Source organism: Theropithecus gelada, chromosome 14, assembly GCF_003255815.1.
Source record: "Theropithecus gelada isolate Dixy chromosome 14, Tgel_1.0, whole genome shotgun sequence".
Lineage (NCBI taxonomy): Eukaryota > Metazoa > Chordata > Mammalia > Primates > Cercopithecidae > Theropithecus > Theropithecus gelada.
This window is the reverse complement of record NC_037682.1, coordinates 78,299,444-78,316,843: the sequence shown is the minus strand read 5'-3', so window position 1 is coordinate 78,316,843 and position 17,400 is coordinate 78,299,444. Positions and strand designations below refer to the sequence as shown.

Genomic DNA, 17,400 nt, shown 5'->3' with positions numbered 1-17,400 from the left:
TGGAGACCAGGCACAGTGGCTCACTTAATGCCAGCACTTTGGGAGGCTGAGACAGGTGGATCGCTTGAGCCCAGGAGTTTGAGACCAGCCTAGGCGATACAGCAAAACCCCATCTCTATTAAAAAATAAAAATTAGGCCAGGCGTGGTGGCTCATGCCTGTAATCCCAGCACTTTGGGAGGCCAAGGCGGGCGGATCACGAGGTCAAGAGATCAAGACCGTCCTGGCCAATGTGCTGAAACCCTGTCTCTCCTAAAAATACAAAAATTAGCTAAACATGGTGGCACGCGCCTGTAATCCCAGCTACTCAGGAGGCTGAGGCTGAAGAATCACTTGAACCCGAGAGGCGGAGGTTGCAGTGAGCCGAGATTGCGCTATTGCACTCCAGCCTGGCAACAAGAGCGAAACTCTGCCTCAAAAAAAAAAAAAAAAAAAGTCCACACACGGTGGCTCATGTCTGTAATCCCAGCACTTTGGGAGGCTGAGGCAGGCAGATCACGAGGTCAGGAGATCGAGACCATCCTGGGTAACACGGTGAAACCTCGTTTCTACTAAAAATATAAAAATTAGCTGGGTGTGGTGGTGTGCGCCTGTAGTCCCAGCTACTTGGGAGGCTGAGACAGGAGAATCGCTAGAACCCAGGAGGCAGAGGTTGCAGTGAGCCAAGATCGGCAAGAGAGAGAGAGACTGTCGCCAAAAATAAAAAATAAAAATTCAAATAAAAATAAGTCTTGGATAGTTTGAGTATTTACATATTAGTTACATACTTAAAAGTCTACAATTTGCCTAATGAATTATTTTCTCATGGGTGCAGATAATCAAATATTAACTTTAACATGTATGATACCTCTTTTCATTTGTCACATACTCTAAAATTAAAACTATATATACACCATATACAATTTTGTAATACTAAACTTTTGTAAATTCCTTTCCATTTTCTCTCTCTTTTTTTTTTTTTGAGACGGAGTTTCACTCTTGTCCAGACTGGAGTGCAATGGCGTGATCTTGGCTCACTGCAACCTCTGCCTCCCGGGTTCAAGTGATTCTCCTGCTTCAGCCTCCCGCGTGGCTGGGATTACAGGCACCCGCCACCATGCCCGGCTAATGTTTGTATTTTTAGTAGAGACAGGGTTTCACCATGTTGGTCAGACTGGGCTCGAATTCCTGACCTCAGGTGATCCACCTGCCTCAGCCTCCCAAAATGCTGGGATTACAGGCGTAAGCCACTGTGCCCGGTCCCATTTTTCTCATAGCTTATAGTCAGTCACATTAGCAAAAACCTATTAATATTTTATAATAGTATTTAAGACCTCTGAAGATCCTGTATATCATCACAACCTATTAATTCATTATCTCCTATGTTAATGTTCAAAAAAAATTCTTTATATGGCTGCTAACTAGGTTGATTATGTCTTATGTGATAATTGTTTTCTTTTTCTTTCTTCCTTTTAAAGAAATTCTAACAGCAGAACTTTTTATAATTCAATTAACTATATGACATCCCTTTATGTCACTTTAAATAAATACAGGGATTCTTTTTGTTAGAAAACCTAAACTCTGCAATCAGCATACTGGAGCACAAACTATACCAAGTATAATACTATCAAAGCTAATTATTAACTTAGGTTTACAGTCTTAAAAGTTGATTCAAATTTAATTAATGGCTACATTCCCAACTAGGAAAAAAATAATCTCAACCTTTTCTTAAAACTGTGTAATTTTTCCTCTGAATTGTTGCTTTCAAAGAATCTAGGAACTAAACAGCTATAAGCAGACTATAGTATCTTAAAACCTACATTTGACTAAACACCAAAAAAAGAAATAAAAAGTTATTATTTCATGTTATCAACTTCAGTGGTAACTTACAAATATTTAGAGTGTCAATGAATTGACCCTGTCAAACAGTAAAAGGCCTAGAGCCTTACATCTCATTATAAAATTTCCTTAAAAGGCTGGACATGGTGGCTCATGACTGCAACTCCAGCTCTTTGGGAGGCCAAGGCAGGTAGATTGCTTGAGCCCAAGAGTTCAAAACCAGCATGGGCAACATGGTGAAACCCCATCTCTACAAAAATATTAGCCAGGGATGGTAGTGCATGGTAGGGCATGCCTGTAGCTACTAAGAAGGCTGATGTGGAAGGATCACCTGAGCCCCAGAAGTTGAGGCTGCAGTAAGCCTTGATTAGCCACTGCACTCCATCCTGGAGGAAAGAGTAAGACTCTCTCTCAAAAACAACCACCACCACCACCAACAACAAAAACCACCACCAAACATTACCTGTCTCAAAAAAAAAAAAAAAGCAAACTCAAATGTTTACTGCAAATAACTAAAACATCCCAATAACTTATTTAAATCTACTGGATTTATGCTTTCATTTACAGAGTCATTAATTACCTTAATTTTAAAAAATCACAGCCAGTTCTTATGCTATTTGAATGATAAATATCAAAATCACTTTAGAAAGGACACCAATTCTTTCAACCAAATATTTATGAAGACAAATACAAATATAAAACCTGTTTCATAAATAATTAGGGGTAATATATTAAATAAAGATGTATTTTCAGCCATGCATACCAGTTTTAATTAATTTCTAGAAAGCTTCACTTACATAAGAGAATCAATTTAAACCAGCTTCACAAAATGTACTTTGAAACTATTCTATTTCAATATTACATTAACACGAGATCTGGAAATCAAGTCAAATACTAAATAGACCCCTTAACACTCACTCTGTTGCTTCCTACAGTTGCAAACACTAACGGATCTCCTTCTTTACTGTGCCAGTTAAATTGAACTCCAAACAATGGTTGGTTATGATCTTCCTATAAAATAATCATGAAATAAGAAAAAAATTAATGTAACTTACAAACCAGAAAATTATAGTAAACTAACCTATCCCCTTCTAACTTTTTTCCAAAATGCAATCCTTATTTTGTGTATCATACATAAGCTAACTTTTGACACTAAAATTAAAAGATATCTACTAGTCTAGTTTTCACATTTTAAAATATTGTGTATGATAAAGTTTTATCACAACCAAAGGCTGAAATCACAAGTTAGGTAATAACCACTTACCTATGAAAACACTTATAATATTTGCCTTTTATTTTCTTAAGACAATCATATGCTGAATCACAATAAACCAGATAATTTTGGTGGACACAAAAGGACACAATTTATTTTTCTGAAATAGGAAATTAACAAATGGCCTTAATAGCGTCTCTGGCATTCACTAAATTTTATAAGACTAAATTTTTCCCTTGTAAAGTGAAGCATAGCAGACTCCACTCAAAACACTGTTTTCTGTTAGTCAGAACCAGAATATCTGAACACTGGGGACTAGGGGAAGAAATAAACTGTAACTTCACAGTTACCAGGAGGCTATAGGAGATGGACAAAGAACAACTATTCACTTTTGTTCACAAAGTTATTTTTCAGCTTTAGGATTTTACTGGCCATCTTCTGGCATTTAACACTGACTTTCACGTTCAGTTTAAGGCATTGTTTTCACTTTTAAAGTACAACTTTCATTTTCTCATCATTTGAAAAGCCACAGCTTTAGGATTCTGAAATACTACCTTTTTTTTTTTTTTTTTTTTGAGACAGAGTCTCGCTTAGTCGCCCAGGCTGGAGTGCAGTGGCGCGATCTCGGCTCACTGCAAGCTCCGCCTCCCGGGTTCACGCCATTCTCCTGCCTCAGCCTCCCGAGTAGCTGGGACTACAGGCGCCCGCCGCCTCGCCAGGCTAATTTTTTGCATTTTTAGTAGAGACGGGGTTTCACCGGGTTAGCCAGGATGGTCTCGATCTCCTGACCTCGTGATCCGCCCGCCTCGGCCTCCCAAAGTGCTGGGATTACAGGCGTGAGCCACCGCGCCCAGCCGCTGAAATACTACCTTAAGTATAAAAGGCAGCTAAAAACATCTTCCAGGTACAATACTTAAAAGTAGTACGTTAATGTAAAGAAGGATGCACATGAAACTATAATTCACTTTTTAAAAATAGGCTGAGATTAATTTCTCTCCTTTTACAGGAGTAAAATCTGACACACTGAGCATCGAATTTTTGCTACACAGACAGAAAAATGTTACAGTCATAGTTTCTCATGCTTTCCCAAGACTTTACTTATAAAAAAATATATTTCGATATTCAGGGGTTTTAACTTACATATGTACGAGATAATACACATTTTTCCTCAGTATAGAAAAAAATAACCTCACATTTAAAAAACAAACTGTACATATATAAAAGAAAATATGTTAAACACCAGTAACCCTTTTTATAAATAAAAATGCTATTGGGGACACATTAACTTAAATAACCCCAACCATCTTTTCCCCAAAAATTTAATATTAAAAAGTTTAAAAATTTTTACACCTTTTTATTTGAAAACAGTTACAAATAAAACAAAGGACAGAAACTGTACAAAAGTAAAACATCTGTTTCAATTTATACTTGCTCAAAGTTAATGGGTTACATTCAGTTCTTTTTAAAAACTGATGCCAGAAGTGGCTTATGTTTTTTAAGTTTTACCAAAATATGAAGAGTAATAGTTCCCCAAATCTTTAATTCAAATACAAACAGTAAAGCAAAAACATCCTGCAACACCCAGTGTCACATATTTAAATTAAAACAACAAAAAACAAAACCAAACAACTAAACATGGAATGGACTGTAATAGATATGCAGTCTGAACCACAAAAAAAAAACCCTTCAAAACACTGTAACTTTAATATATTTACAACTTGACAGAGTATCCTCAGTACGAAATGCATGCCACAGAGAAATAATTTCTGAAGCCTAGCATTCAGCCCAAAGGATCTGTCTTTTTGCACATACCTTGAGACTATTTACACATTTGAAAGAATATTTGCATTTCTTTGACTTCCATTTTCCCTTTCCCCAACTTTTCCTTCCAGGTGCATTTGGCGTGTTTGTAGGTGTATCAGGGCGTTCAGTGTTTGTACCACTTTCTATACTGACAGCGTCATCCTGTAAGCAATAAATGAGGAAAAATTACATGAAACAGCAATATTGTTTTTAGCAGTAAATAACTATTGGGAAGATGCCGACTGACCTAAGAGAAATAATTTCTGCAAGAAGAAAAAAATGTATTCATGCCTCCACATAAGCATAAACAAAATCCGGCTACACGTTAGAAGGTTTGTAGATATTTTATATTTCAGCAAAAATGAAAATGAAATAAATACTAATGAGAATAATGGAAGAGTAATACTGTCTTTAATAAGGCACTGGTCTGTTCCAGTCACTTTAATACACTGTAAAGATTAACTATCTTTACAGCTCTTTACAAAAGGTACTGGAAGTGTTGAAAAAGCCTAACTGGTCTCTTGGCTGGTAAGGGTTGCTGGAATTTCACCCCAAAGCTGTGACTCTTAAATCTGACTGATGTATATGTCTTCATAATTTATTTGACTGCTGCTCAGTCTGGAGCATGGAGCTGGGTAGCCGTTTGAAGCAGGAGTGTTAATGGCTTCTACGTTAGATGTCACTTTTTAAAATCCTGTTATTCAAATTCTGCTTATAACGCAAACCATTTAGAATTTTTTAAAACTGCTACATATATTCTATGCTATTTACAAGTTAAAACTGTCTCGTTCTAAAGTGATAGTAATACTCATTTATCAGAACTCCAGAGACCCTCCATCACAATTAAAGTAAAATCCTTCCAAAGAAAGAAATGACTGCAGGAAACCTTGAAAATTCTCCTAATTCATACCTTCTCTCACACACGAGTGGCCCTCTAATCTCAGCTCTCTAATCTCAGAAGAGGATTCCACTACCTCCTGATTACAGATTCCAATGTCTCCTTTGGAAAGAAAAGATTTATTTAAATCTATCACCTTAGGGCAGCAGTTCTAAAATACATTCCAGAGGAAGCCTTTTTTTCCATGAAATGCCTATTAAACAGTCTAGGAAACACTGCTTTAGGGGCTATTTCTAAATTATTGCTTCCTAAAGTTGGTTTTATATAGAAGGTTAAATAAATATCATAAATCAAATAGGTGTGTAGCAAGCAGTAGGTACTCAACAAATATTTGAATTGTAATTTAATGTAAATGTCATTAGTCTTTACAGAAATAGAAAATGGTATTTTAACCACTTTTTCTCTTCACCTTTTCAGTTGTATTCACATAATTAAAATCAAATGTAGAAAACAATTCTGTGTCTCAGTGGAAAACTATGCATTATCTATATAGCACACCCTTCCAAGTTAGCAGACTATAGCCCTCCACTATGTCTCTGAGCTATAACTCTTTTTTGAGACAGGCTCTCCCTCTGTAGCCCACTGTGTCTTTGGTTCAATGCAACCTCCACCTCCCAGACTCAAGTGATCCTCCCCCCACCTTAGCCTCCTGAGTACCTGGGACAACAGAAGCTGGCCACCACACCCAGCTAATTTTTGGTAGAGACGGAGTTTCACCATGTTGCCCAGGCTGGTCTCAAACTCCTGGACTCAAAGGATTCTCCCACCTCAGCCACCTAAAGTGCTGGGATTACAGGTATGAGCCACTGTACTCAGCCACAACTCTTTTTTCATTATGAATAACTGATAGACATGTAAATTTTGTCTCTACAGTAGAGGTTCAAAATGTCTTCCCTTCCACTCAAGGGAAAAAAAAGTTTCTGTCTCCATTTGGAACTCATCTCTCCATTCCTTACTCCATATATTAATAAATTTGTACTGTTTTGATTTTGCGGGTTAACCATTACCATATTAACATTTGCCTGGTTCCCTCTGAGTAAAAGGTTTAACATGTGTTCACTTACCATTTTTTCTGTAAAATTACCTTTTAACACTAGAGAAATGAAATTTTAAAACCTCTAAGACATTTTTATATACCAGTTTCTTTACATTCTGGCTAAACACTGAGCTTTACATTGTGTAAAGAGGCCACACAAAACACTCGTTAATAGGGCACATTGCTTATTTTACTTCTGACCACTTAATTTACCCATCTCCTCCAAAGGCAAATCAAGATGGAATCAAATGAAAATGTAATACAGCCAACATGCTTCCATTTTATCTTTAAACTAAAATCAAGTCTTTGCTGAGTGTCTAATGTATGCACAGGCTGACTTCCATCCTATTCCCTTCTCAAAGTAAAGAATGATACTGTGCAACAGACATGGTACTACCATCTTCACTTGCCCAACGAGGAAACAGACACAGGGCAGTAATTTGTACCTGCATCTTGCCACAGAGATGCCCTGCATCTCTGCTTTTGCTTAAGCAAAAAGACAAGTCTCTAGATTCAGTCCTCTGATCTTACTACCAAGGCATCCATTAGTACTCTTGCAGAAGCCAACTATTTTGCAGTCATATGATCTCAAAAAGTTCAATAAAATGGCAGATAACATACACAATAAATTTAAAATATGTGCCTATAATTCTCCGACTCACATTACCAGTAGTAACTGCTCAAGTTACCTTAACTCTAACTCAAAAACATATTCTTCCCCCATCTGCTTTGGCCTTTTGCCATTATCTGGCGCCCTGAAGAGTAAAACTATTGCTCTTATTTTTTCTGAACTCATTTTTATACAATGTTCTCTACTCCCTTACCTTACTACTGCCCCTAAGTCAGGAGTACATGGATGAAATTCAGAAGGCATGTGAACTCAAATGGGGAAAAAAATTTGCATCTTAATTTTTGCCACCTTTACAATTTAGCACTTCCTTCTATTATTATCTAGGTAACATACATGCTTAATGTTACTGAAGTTGTGACTCTGTCACCAATGGAAATCAAATATTTTTATATTATACTTCGAAAAAGTGTTTATGCCCATCACTACTATCTGACCCACTGCTAGATCTTGTTACTTAATGTGCTAATAAACTACATATAGTATAGTGCTACATCTAAAATTTTAGAAATATTTTATAAAATGGTGTACAATTTTATAACTGAATTTGTTTGCAACCTCATATCCTGTATTTCACACATCTGAAAATGTTATTTTGAAAAGACTCTACAAGATTAAGGCTTCCAAGGGATGCGCGCGCGCGCGCACACACACACACACACACAGACACAAAATTAAGTCTATCCAAATGGAGGAACCAAAACAAAAGCTAATCCAATCATTTGGTCTTGAACAGCTTTAAAACGGCAACAAAGAATATGTTTTCCTTTAAGGGTCTGCAAGAAGAAAATAAGCTTTATTTTGTCTTCTGCAAGTTTCTTCATTCTAAACAGGTTTGACAGTTTCATTATATTTTGCTTGATTATTAAGTATGTGGAAGGACCAGAAATATTATTCTATGTAATCATAAATAAGTAGTAGTAATTATTATAAATAAATAACACGTATATAGTACTTACCATGGGGCAGACACTCTTCTTAGTACTTTAGCTATATTAACTCATTTAATGCTTACAAATACTCTATGAGGTAAATACCACACAACACCATCCTCATTTTTAAGAAACTAAGACAATTATGTCAGTCAAGCTCAAGGTCAAGATAACAGAGCAGAAATTTTAACCTATCACTTGGATCCAGCATCTGTGCTCTTAATACTCTAATCTGCCTAGGGAAATTTAAGAAAATGCAGAAATAAAATGAACGGTCTCTAAATAATAAAAAGAGGGTAAAAAATGTTCGATCCCAATGTACAGGGAGATTGGGGCGCACAATCGGGGGAAAAATACAAAAGTAACACTTAACACCCAAGCTTCCTGAAATTTCAAGTCTAAGATCCCACAAACTGACAATCCCAAGAATATCTATCTTGTCTCTGCAAAAAGAATCCTTTCCCATCTTAGTCATGACACCATTACATGTTCCAGCTAGGAATTATGACATAGAATTTAGAAACTAAATGTGGAAGATGTAACATTTATTCCTAAAACTAGCCAAACTGAGAAAATGAAGAACTTAACGCCACTCTTCTGAAACATTTTAAGGATTTTTAAGATAGTCACAAGTTGTCATATATCATGAGAAGGAGAATCACCTTTTGGAGTAATATCTTTGAATAAATTGTCAAGATATTTCGTTGACCCTACTGGTTATCAACCTAAAACATGAAACTGAAAGCTTATTTATGTCAATTCGGCTCTTACTGGTGAGTCAACTAAAACTCAGTTGGGTTAAATGTTGGTACCGAATGATTACGAATATCCATTTCAGAACTTAAAAAAAATCTGATTGTAAAACATCTCGCACTTGGCGAAGCCAGGAGCCCATCCTTAAATACATCTGCCTATACCACTGTTGCCTAAATTCTTCCAGGTCGCCCTCCCTTTATCTTAAGTAAAAACATTCAAAGAAGAAATCGCCCACTCTTACTCCTTCCTCAAAAGTAGTCACTCCCCACCCCCAAATCAAAAATCGATCCTCTCAATTCGGCTCCTCCTACAGAAAAGGCGACCTTCAGGCGCACCCGGTCTCCGCGGACAGGACGGAGGCGGACACAAAACCCCCTTTAATAAAGTCCCCCAAACTCCGCAAATCGAAGATCTCTTTCCAACCTGAAAATTCCACAAGGGTCTTAGAGTGACAACCCTTAACGCTCCTTTAACAGGGTCTCTAACTCTGCCCCATCCTTCCAACTTTCTTAGAAAAGTCTCTAACTTGCCTTTTAAACTATTAGAATCTCAGACCCGCACTCTCCCCTTAAATCTCCCCAAAGGCCAAAACACTCCCCATCACAAGCAAACTGATTTCAGGGCAGACCTCTCAGACCCAGGCAAACACTAGAACCACTCTCCTTCGCCTAGTTTCTGTTTGCTCTCGGCCCCACATCAAAATCCCCGTAGACAATTTCGATTTTCTCCCGCACGCCCGCGTTTTCCTGAGTGACACCTCTCCCTCCCCCCACAGCAGCCCGCTCGTCCCCGCGCCCCCCGTTTTAAAAGAATTTAAAACTTTTACTCCGGAGTCTCTTAACTGCCAGGAGCTGCACTTACATTCTCGTCTCCAGAGAGGTCTGGGTTGCTGTTCTCGTCACTGCTCAGCTTCTGCTTCTTCGCCGCAGGCATGTCTGTTCCCGCCGGCGCAGTCGACACTTCCCTCTCGGACATATTCCTCCGCCTCCCTCCAGGTTCCTGCCGCCTGGGGCGGGGCCTCCGCCACACCGCCGTCAAGCAAGCCCGGCCCGAGCTTGCCGCAAAGTTGCCGCTGCCGCCGCCACCTCCACCGCCCCCCCCACTGTCGCAAATCGCGCCCAGCCGCCGAGGCGGGCGTGCGTGCGACCCCGCCACACTGCTGAAAAAGGGGCGCGCGCGCGCGCCCTCCCGCGCGGCTTCCTGGCTCGTTCCCTTCCCCAATTCCCGTCTTGCCCTTTTCCCGCCGCCCTCCCGGCAGTCTACACGATGTAAGATCCGTTGGATTAAGAGGGCAGTATTAAGTATGTCTCCCTTCCCACCACCGCCTCGGGAAGAGGCGAAACTCAAAGGGATGCTCCCTCACCCCCTTCCTCCTTCCAAAGACGTTTCAGCCGCAATTGGCCCGTTCCTTCGATCTCCGACCCGCTGCTAGGGAGCGAAAGTCTGTGGAATGGGCTACACCACCAATGTCCCACGAAATGGGGGAAGATACAAGACGTCACCTCTTGCTTTAGCTGTGCATGCCACGTTTCCTTAATCTTGGACTTGGATGATAGCGCTTCCTGACAATTCACAGAACTATTCATAATCTAATTCTTCCTTGAAGATAGAAATACAAAAACAGTAACCTGCTTCCCCCTGACTTCCCCCATCTGGCGAATGGAAAGTACCCTTCAGGGGATGCGCAGGCGCCGTGGCGTACTCTTGCGCTGGGTTCGTGGAGACCCGCCTCCTCCAAGCCCCTCCTCTGTTTGAATTCTCGTTTGCTGAACCAGGTAGTTTTCTCCCCGGTTTCCGAATCCCAGGGTGGATTTCAAAGCGCTGCAGATTATACTCTAGACGTTTCATAAATTCTTGTCGGATATTTATTCTGTTGACTATTTATTGTAATGAATGATTATCCTTCCCAGTTGCTGCCATTAATGGTTAAGACTTAAATAGAAATATCCGAAAATTACGAAGCTAGATTCCAATGAGTTACAGCCGAAGTGCTCTTTTTAGCTGCTAAAGTATGATAGGCCCTGAACTGCGCCAAGGCCTAAGAATCAGTGCTCATCTCCAACTATTATGAGACTGTGAGACTTAACCGACAATGTTTTGTTTGTTTTTGCACATTAGATACAATGAAATTCTAGAAGGCAACACAACTGTTATACTTCACCAAAATATTTGTCTCTGTTACTATATCTATTCTCTAGCAGGTGGCAGATAACATTGGTGAGCCTTGTGGAATTATTATATGGGCCATGAAACCATAACTGAATGAGTAGCAGGAAACGGAGAATGATGAAAAATAAAATACGGCATCCGCCACCCTTTTTTTTTTTTCTTAGAACATGATTGTGACTACTTATCTATTCGGGCTTCTGTAAAAATGTCCTCATCTGTAAAAATGAGGAAGTAGGAAGGGACCTACCATTTCTTGGGCACCTACTTGATGTTGTATATCTTTTCTCTTTTAGACGTCATTACCCACCTAGAGTGCACCATCCATAAAATTCCAGTATACATGAATTATTTCTGCATGATAACTTTATAACCAGGACATCAGTTTCCTTATCTGCAGATTGCAAGTCACTCTTTCTTTTGCAGATAAAGAGACAACTCTTGGTTGAGAATGAGAAAAGGAGGTAAAGCAACGGCAGGTCAGAATAAGAGGTTTTTGCAGTGAAGACTTTGAAATGAAGCTGAAAAAAATTAAAGTTGAGGTCTCAATGACTGCAGTCATTTGTTCAGCACTTCCAATGTTCCAGGCACTACTAAGCACTCCTCAGTTGGTGAGGAAGAGATGAGAGTAGAGTAGAGTAAGCTCCTGAGAAAGTAAGATGTGCTTTGGTATGACATTTTCATCAGCAGACAGAAACATCCTTCCCTTTGTTGAGAACATCTTTCCCAATAAAAGGAAGGATGTTTCTGAAATATAGTTCTACAAGTAAAGGATAATCAACTACAGCATTTCAAATTAAAATTACTCCGTGTGTGAGAGATTAGTGGGAGCTGGGAAGTGGGAGTCAACGTCTAGTCATAAGATTAGAAAAGTGCTGAACATTTGGATAAAGGACGCATATGGTAGAAAAATGCCTTACAGCATTCATATTATCTGTAACAAAGCAAAAATATTTTAAAGAGGCTTATTAAAACTTGAATGTTTAAAAAACCATTTTAAAAATGTTTCTGATGAATTGGGTGATAAATGGAAATTAGTTTATATTACTACATTATTGTTACTACATTAAAGAAAAAATATTCTGACACTTGTTAAAATAGTAAGGAACACTTAATTCAGGACTATTTTGATAGATGTCAAGACTATCACAATAGGAGAGAGATCAGGCTCAACTCCAAATTACAGCAAGGAGTGGGAATTTATAGTCAAGGAGCAGAGTTGGAGGGGTTGGTGGTTGGAAAATTACTAAGAAGAGACATCACGGATGGGGAAATTTTTGCTAAACCAACTTAACAGAATTTGTGCTGAAAAAAGGCCAGGGTGATCAGATATCAAGGGTGTGGGTTTCTCTCTAAACTGACTCAGAATTCTTGCTATAGCTGAGCGAGGCAAGCTAGACAGGATGAGGGAGAAGAGGGCTCAGAGGAGAGTCTTTGTTACTAATTTAAGATATGTAAAATGTCACAGGTATTCTATGCAGAGTACTACTTTTGTGGTATTAATTTAATAACCACAGAAGTCTAATTACCTATTAAAAATAAGTTTTGCTGAGTGCATTGATGTGTACCTGTAGTTTCAGCTACTCAAGAGACTAAGGCAGGAAGATTGCTTGAGCCCAGGATATCAAAGCCAGGCTGGGCTGCATAGGGAGACCTACTTCTCTAAAAAAGAAAAAATCATAAGTTTCTCAACACTGCATTCTCCTACTGTGAAAGATCTCAGGAACCATCACAGTTGGATAGGTCTACATTTTACAAATGAGAAAACTAAGACTTAGGATAAGTAAACAGTATGCCCAAAGATACACAGCTGTTCAAGTGACAAAACTAGAGATTGTGTTCTATTGATTGGAAAGCCAAAGCACTTTTACCTCAAGATGAGGGACCCAGGCAGGTCTAAATTTATGTAATTGTATGCACAGAGCTTGGTCTTTAGACCACAGATTTGTTTATAAGGTATCAAAGAACTTTAAAAAGCTATCTCACTTGGGACAGAAAGAAGATACAACTGGGAAAACAAACAAAGAATCTATAGCATAGTTTATAGTAATGTACAGATTTCAGTCTTAATTTTGACAAATGTACCATGGTAATATAAGATGTTAATAATGAGGGAAACTGGATGAGGGCAATACAGGAACCCTCTATGCTATCTTTGTTTTTAGTAAACTTTCTGTAATAGTATTCCAAAATAAAAACTTACTTTAAAATATCTATCTCATATTTGACTGTTGAGAATTCAGTAAGAAATACCCCTTAGCCTTCAAGTAAGTGGTTGATCATCTTGGAACTTTCCAAGATCATTTAGTTATATAGAAAAAATTCACAGCCTTCCTTGGCATTGTCTCCTTGTATCTTGTAAGCTTCATATCAGGAAATGAGTTTCAAAAGCTAAATTAAATCCTTCCCATTTCATCTGAAGTCTATTTCTCATTCATTCAACATTTTTGTCTCTTCTGCTTCATAAATAGCAGCTGTTCATCATCATTCATGCAATGTGTAATCATATGCTTGCAGATCTGGTTTTCTATGAACAGAACATCATATGGCTTCTTTGAACGTTTTCAAATCAATCAGGAAGAATTTACTGAATGCCATTTACGTGCAAAGCAGTATGGTAATTCCAGGGGCAATGGGGAGGAGGGGACAATAAAAAAAGAAAATAAGACACAGTCTCTACCTTCAAGCAACCGAATATTCATCCAGCATTAAGAAATAACGAATGGGGCGGCCAGGCGTGGTGGCTCATGCCTATAATCCCAGCACTTTGAGAGGCTGAGGCAGGTGGCTCACCTGAGGTCAAGAGTTCAAGACTAGCCTGGCTAACATGGTGAAACTCCATCTCTACTAAAAATACAAAAATTAGCCTGACATGGTGGCTGGTGCCTGTAATCCCTGCTACTCGGGAGGCTGAGGTGAGAGAATAGCTTGAAACCGGGAGGTGGAGGCTGCAGTGAGCTAAGATCATGCCATTGCACTCCAGCCTGGGCGACAAGAGTGAAACTCCGTCTAAAAAAAAAAAGAAATAACAAATAGATTTAATATATATATATTTACTGGTAACTACTATGTGCCCAACATTGTTCCAGGTGCTGAGGAAACTTGACAATAAGCAAAACCAGACAATTTCCTGCTGTCATCATGCTTATTCACAAGTAGGGCAAACAAGCATTAATCAAATAAATGTGAAATTACTGTGGTAAGTGGTATGAAGGGGGAATACAAGGTCAGAGATGCTGCTAGCCCATATGGTATCTTTGTGCTGGTTTTTGAAAGGATATAACAGAAAGAGCCCAGAGTAGGTAAAGCTTGGCAAGCAAACAATGACTTTCGTAAATTAGAAAAAGGCACCCCCTTTTCCAGATTGTTACAACCCTGCTCCATGTGCAAGGCTTTGTGAGTGGAGCACAAACTTGATTTTAGTTTTAGTCGTCACCTCAGCTGGAAACCCTTGTTTAGATGAACAAGCTGCACAGGCATACACAGCAGCTGGACAAAGTTTCCATGGACATGTATAATGAGAAACAGAAGAGTGGAACTAAAAGAAGAATGGGAGTTAACCAGTCTCCCATTAAGACGAGCAGAAGAAACATTCTAGGGAGTGATAACAGCATGTGCAAAGGTCCTGGGGCAGGAATATAAGGAGGGTACAAATGCCATTGGTACACTGAAAGGTCAGTGTTGGTGAAGGACTGAAAAGAGAAGGTGACAAAAGTGTGGTAACAGATAAGGCTAGAAAAGGAGGTAAGGGGCCAGATCATGGAGGATCTTATAGACCTTCTTATATATCTCCTATTGATGAGACTTATACAGAAGGAATTAGAATGGCATTATTTTATTTTAACTCTTTGTTTGTATTTATTTCACTTATATACAGTGAAATGTACAGATCTCAAGTATATAGTTCCATGTGTTTTGACACAGGCATACACCCATATAATCCACACACCATCAAGATACAGATGGAGCTTTCCGACACTTCAGAAAGTTCTCTCGTGCCTCTTCCCAGTCAAACCTCTCCTCTCTTTCTCCCCAGGCAGCCACTATTCTGTTTTGCCTATATTAGCATATTAATTTGCCTATTGTAGAACTTTATATAAATAGAATAATTCAGTATGTTCTCTTTTGTTTCTGGCTTCTTTTGCTCAGCATAATGTTTTCTAGATGTATAAAACAACATTAGCTTTTAAAGAAAAATGCTGCCTTTAGCTTTCAAATACTACATTTAGCTTTTAAATATTGTCATTAGCTTTTATGGCCGGGCGTGGTGGCTCATGCCTGTAATCTCAGCACTTTGGGAGGCTGAGGTGGGCAGATCATTTGAGCTCAGGTGTTCGAGACCAGCCTGGCCAACATGGTGAAATCTGTCTGTATTAAAAATGTAAAAATTAGCTGGGCATGGTGGTGGGTGCCTGAAATCCCAGCTACTCAGGAGGCTGATACAGGAGAATCTCTTGAACCCAGGATGTGGAGGTTGCAGTGAGCAGAGATTGAACCACTGCACTCCAGCCTGGGCAACAAAGCAAGACTCCATCTCAAAAACAAAAACAAAAACAAAATCTGTTATTAGCTTTTAAAGAAAAATACTGTATGTTAAAGGAAAATACTGTCTAGTCAATGGTTCTGAAATTGTAACAGAATTCAGAATCATCTGGATAGCTTGTTAAATCACAGTTGCCTGGTCCCCATCTCCAGAGACTCTGATACACTGGGTTGGGATCCAGCCTCTCAATGTGCATGTCTAACAAACTCACAGGTGATACCAGTACTGCTGATTCAAAGATCACACTTTGACAACCACTGGTCTAAATGACAAAAGACCAGTGTCTTTTCTAAGACTAGTTGTCTTAGAAAATCTGTTCACTAACTAATGGCAAAAAAATCTTAAAAGAGAGAGAGTGCTTTTGCTTTCCAAAGTAGATAAACTGCCAGGCGCAGTGGCTCACGCCTATAATCCTAACAGAGGCAGGAGGATCGCTTGAGCCCAGGATTTCGAGACCAGCTTGGGTAACATAAGGAGACCTTGTGTCTATAAATAAAAATACAAAAAAATTAGCCGGGCATGGTGGCACACACCTGTAGTCCCAACTACTTGGGAGGCTGAGGTGAGAAGATCACCTAAACCTGGGAGGTCAAGGCTGCAGCGATCATGCCACTGCACTCCAGCCTGGGTGACAGAGTGAGGCCTTGTCGCAAAAAACAAACAAACAAAAAAACCAACCAAATAAAAAAACAAACAACAACAACAACAAAACCAATGTAGATAAACCACTAAGAATAAAAGTGAGGCTGTATAATGGATGTCCTAGACATGGGATTCTTTACTGTCAAGCTAACTGCAAAGATGATCAGTAAGACCTACTTTACTAAGTGTTTTCTGTGTGTCTGGTACTGTGCAAAATGCTTTCTACACAGCATGCCATTTAATGCTCTCAATATCACTATAAATCTGGTACTATATTATCCACGTCTTACAGAGGCACTGTAGCTCACAGAGGTTAAGGGATTAGACAAAGGCCATTCAACAAGTAAGTGGGAGAATCAGAATTCAAACCCAGATCTCATTGACCCAAGTGCTGGTCCTTTTAAACACTAATACTTACAGCTCTCTGTTAGAAAACAACCTTCATAAATAATTTTAATGCTACCTAGTGCTATAATAGAAATATTCAACAGAGAATACAGTACTATGACAGAACAGGTAGGGGAGTAACTTGGTGGAAATATAAGAAGACGTCATGAAGAGGTGAGAATTAGCTTGGAAAGAAAATTTTTGTCAGTGTTACCCTGACAAAAGTCTGAGACACAGACAGTCTACTGGATGCAAACACTACATTCCGAACATTAGCAAAGAACACTCTCTTGTGGCTAAAGAAAAGTTGATTAGGATCACTTAGAGCTTGAGTGAAATCTCCCTTGTAATTATGCAGTGCCTTTGTTTACCACATACAGTCATGTGCTGCCTAATGACATTTCACACGATGATGGACTACATGCACAGCGGTCCCGTAAGATTATAATGGAGTTGAAAATTTCCTATTGCCTATTGATGTGATGGCAGTAACAACATGGTAGCGCAATGTAGCGCAATGCATAAAGCATTTCTTGTTGTTAAAGGGATGCATGACTCATCTACTCGGGAGGCTGAGAT

General features: G+C 39.1%; 1 protein-coding gene across 3 annotated transcripts in view; it reads right to left on the bottom strand.

Annotated features, from left to right (window-relative positions):
- Window positions 1–10,904, bottom strand: part of EED (embryonic ectoderm development) — a 35,859-nt gene extending 24,955 nt beyond the window's left edge. For all 3 annotated transcript variants that reach the window (XM_025358273.1, XM_025358274.1, XM_025358275.1), the window contains exons 1-3: window positions 9,945–10,904; window positions 4,843–4,995; window positions 2,736–2,828 (exon numbers count right to left, since the gene is read on the bottom strand). In XM_025358273.1, the coding sequence (XP_025214058.1) occupies window positions 2,736–2,828; window positions 4,843–4,995; window positions 9,945–10,058 (360 nt within the window). In that variant the 5' untranslated portion in view covers window positions 10,059–10,904. The remainder of the gene's footprint in view (window positions 1–2,735; window positions 2,829–4,842; window positions 4,996–9,944) is intronic.
- Window positions 10,905–17,400: the final 6,496 nt, after the last annotated feature.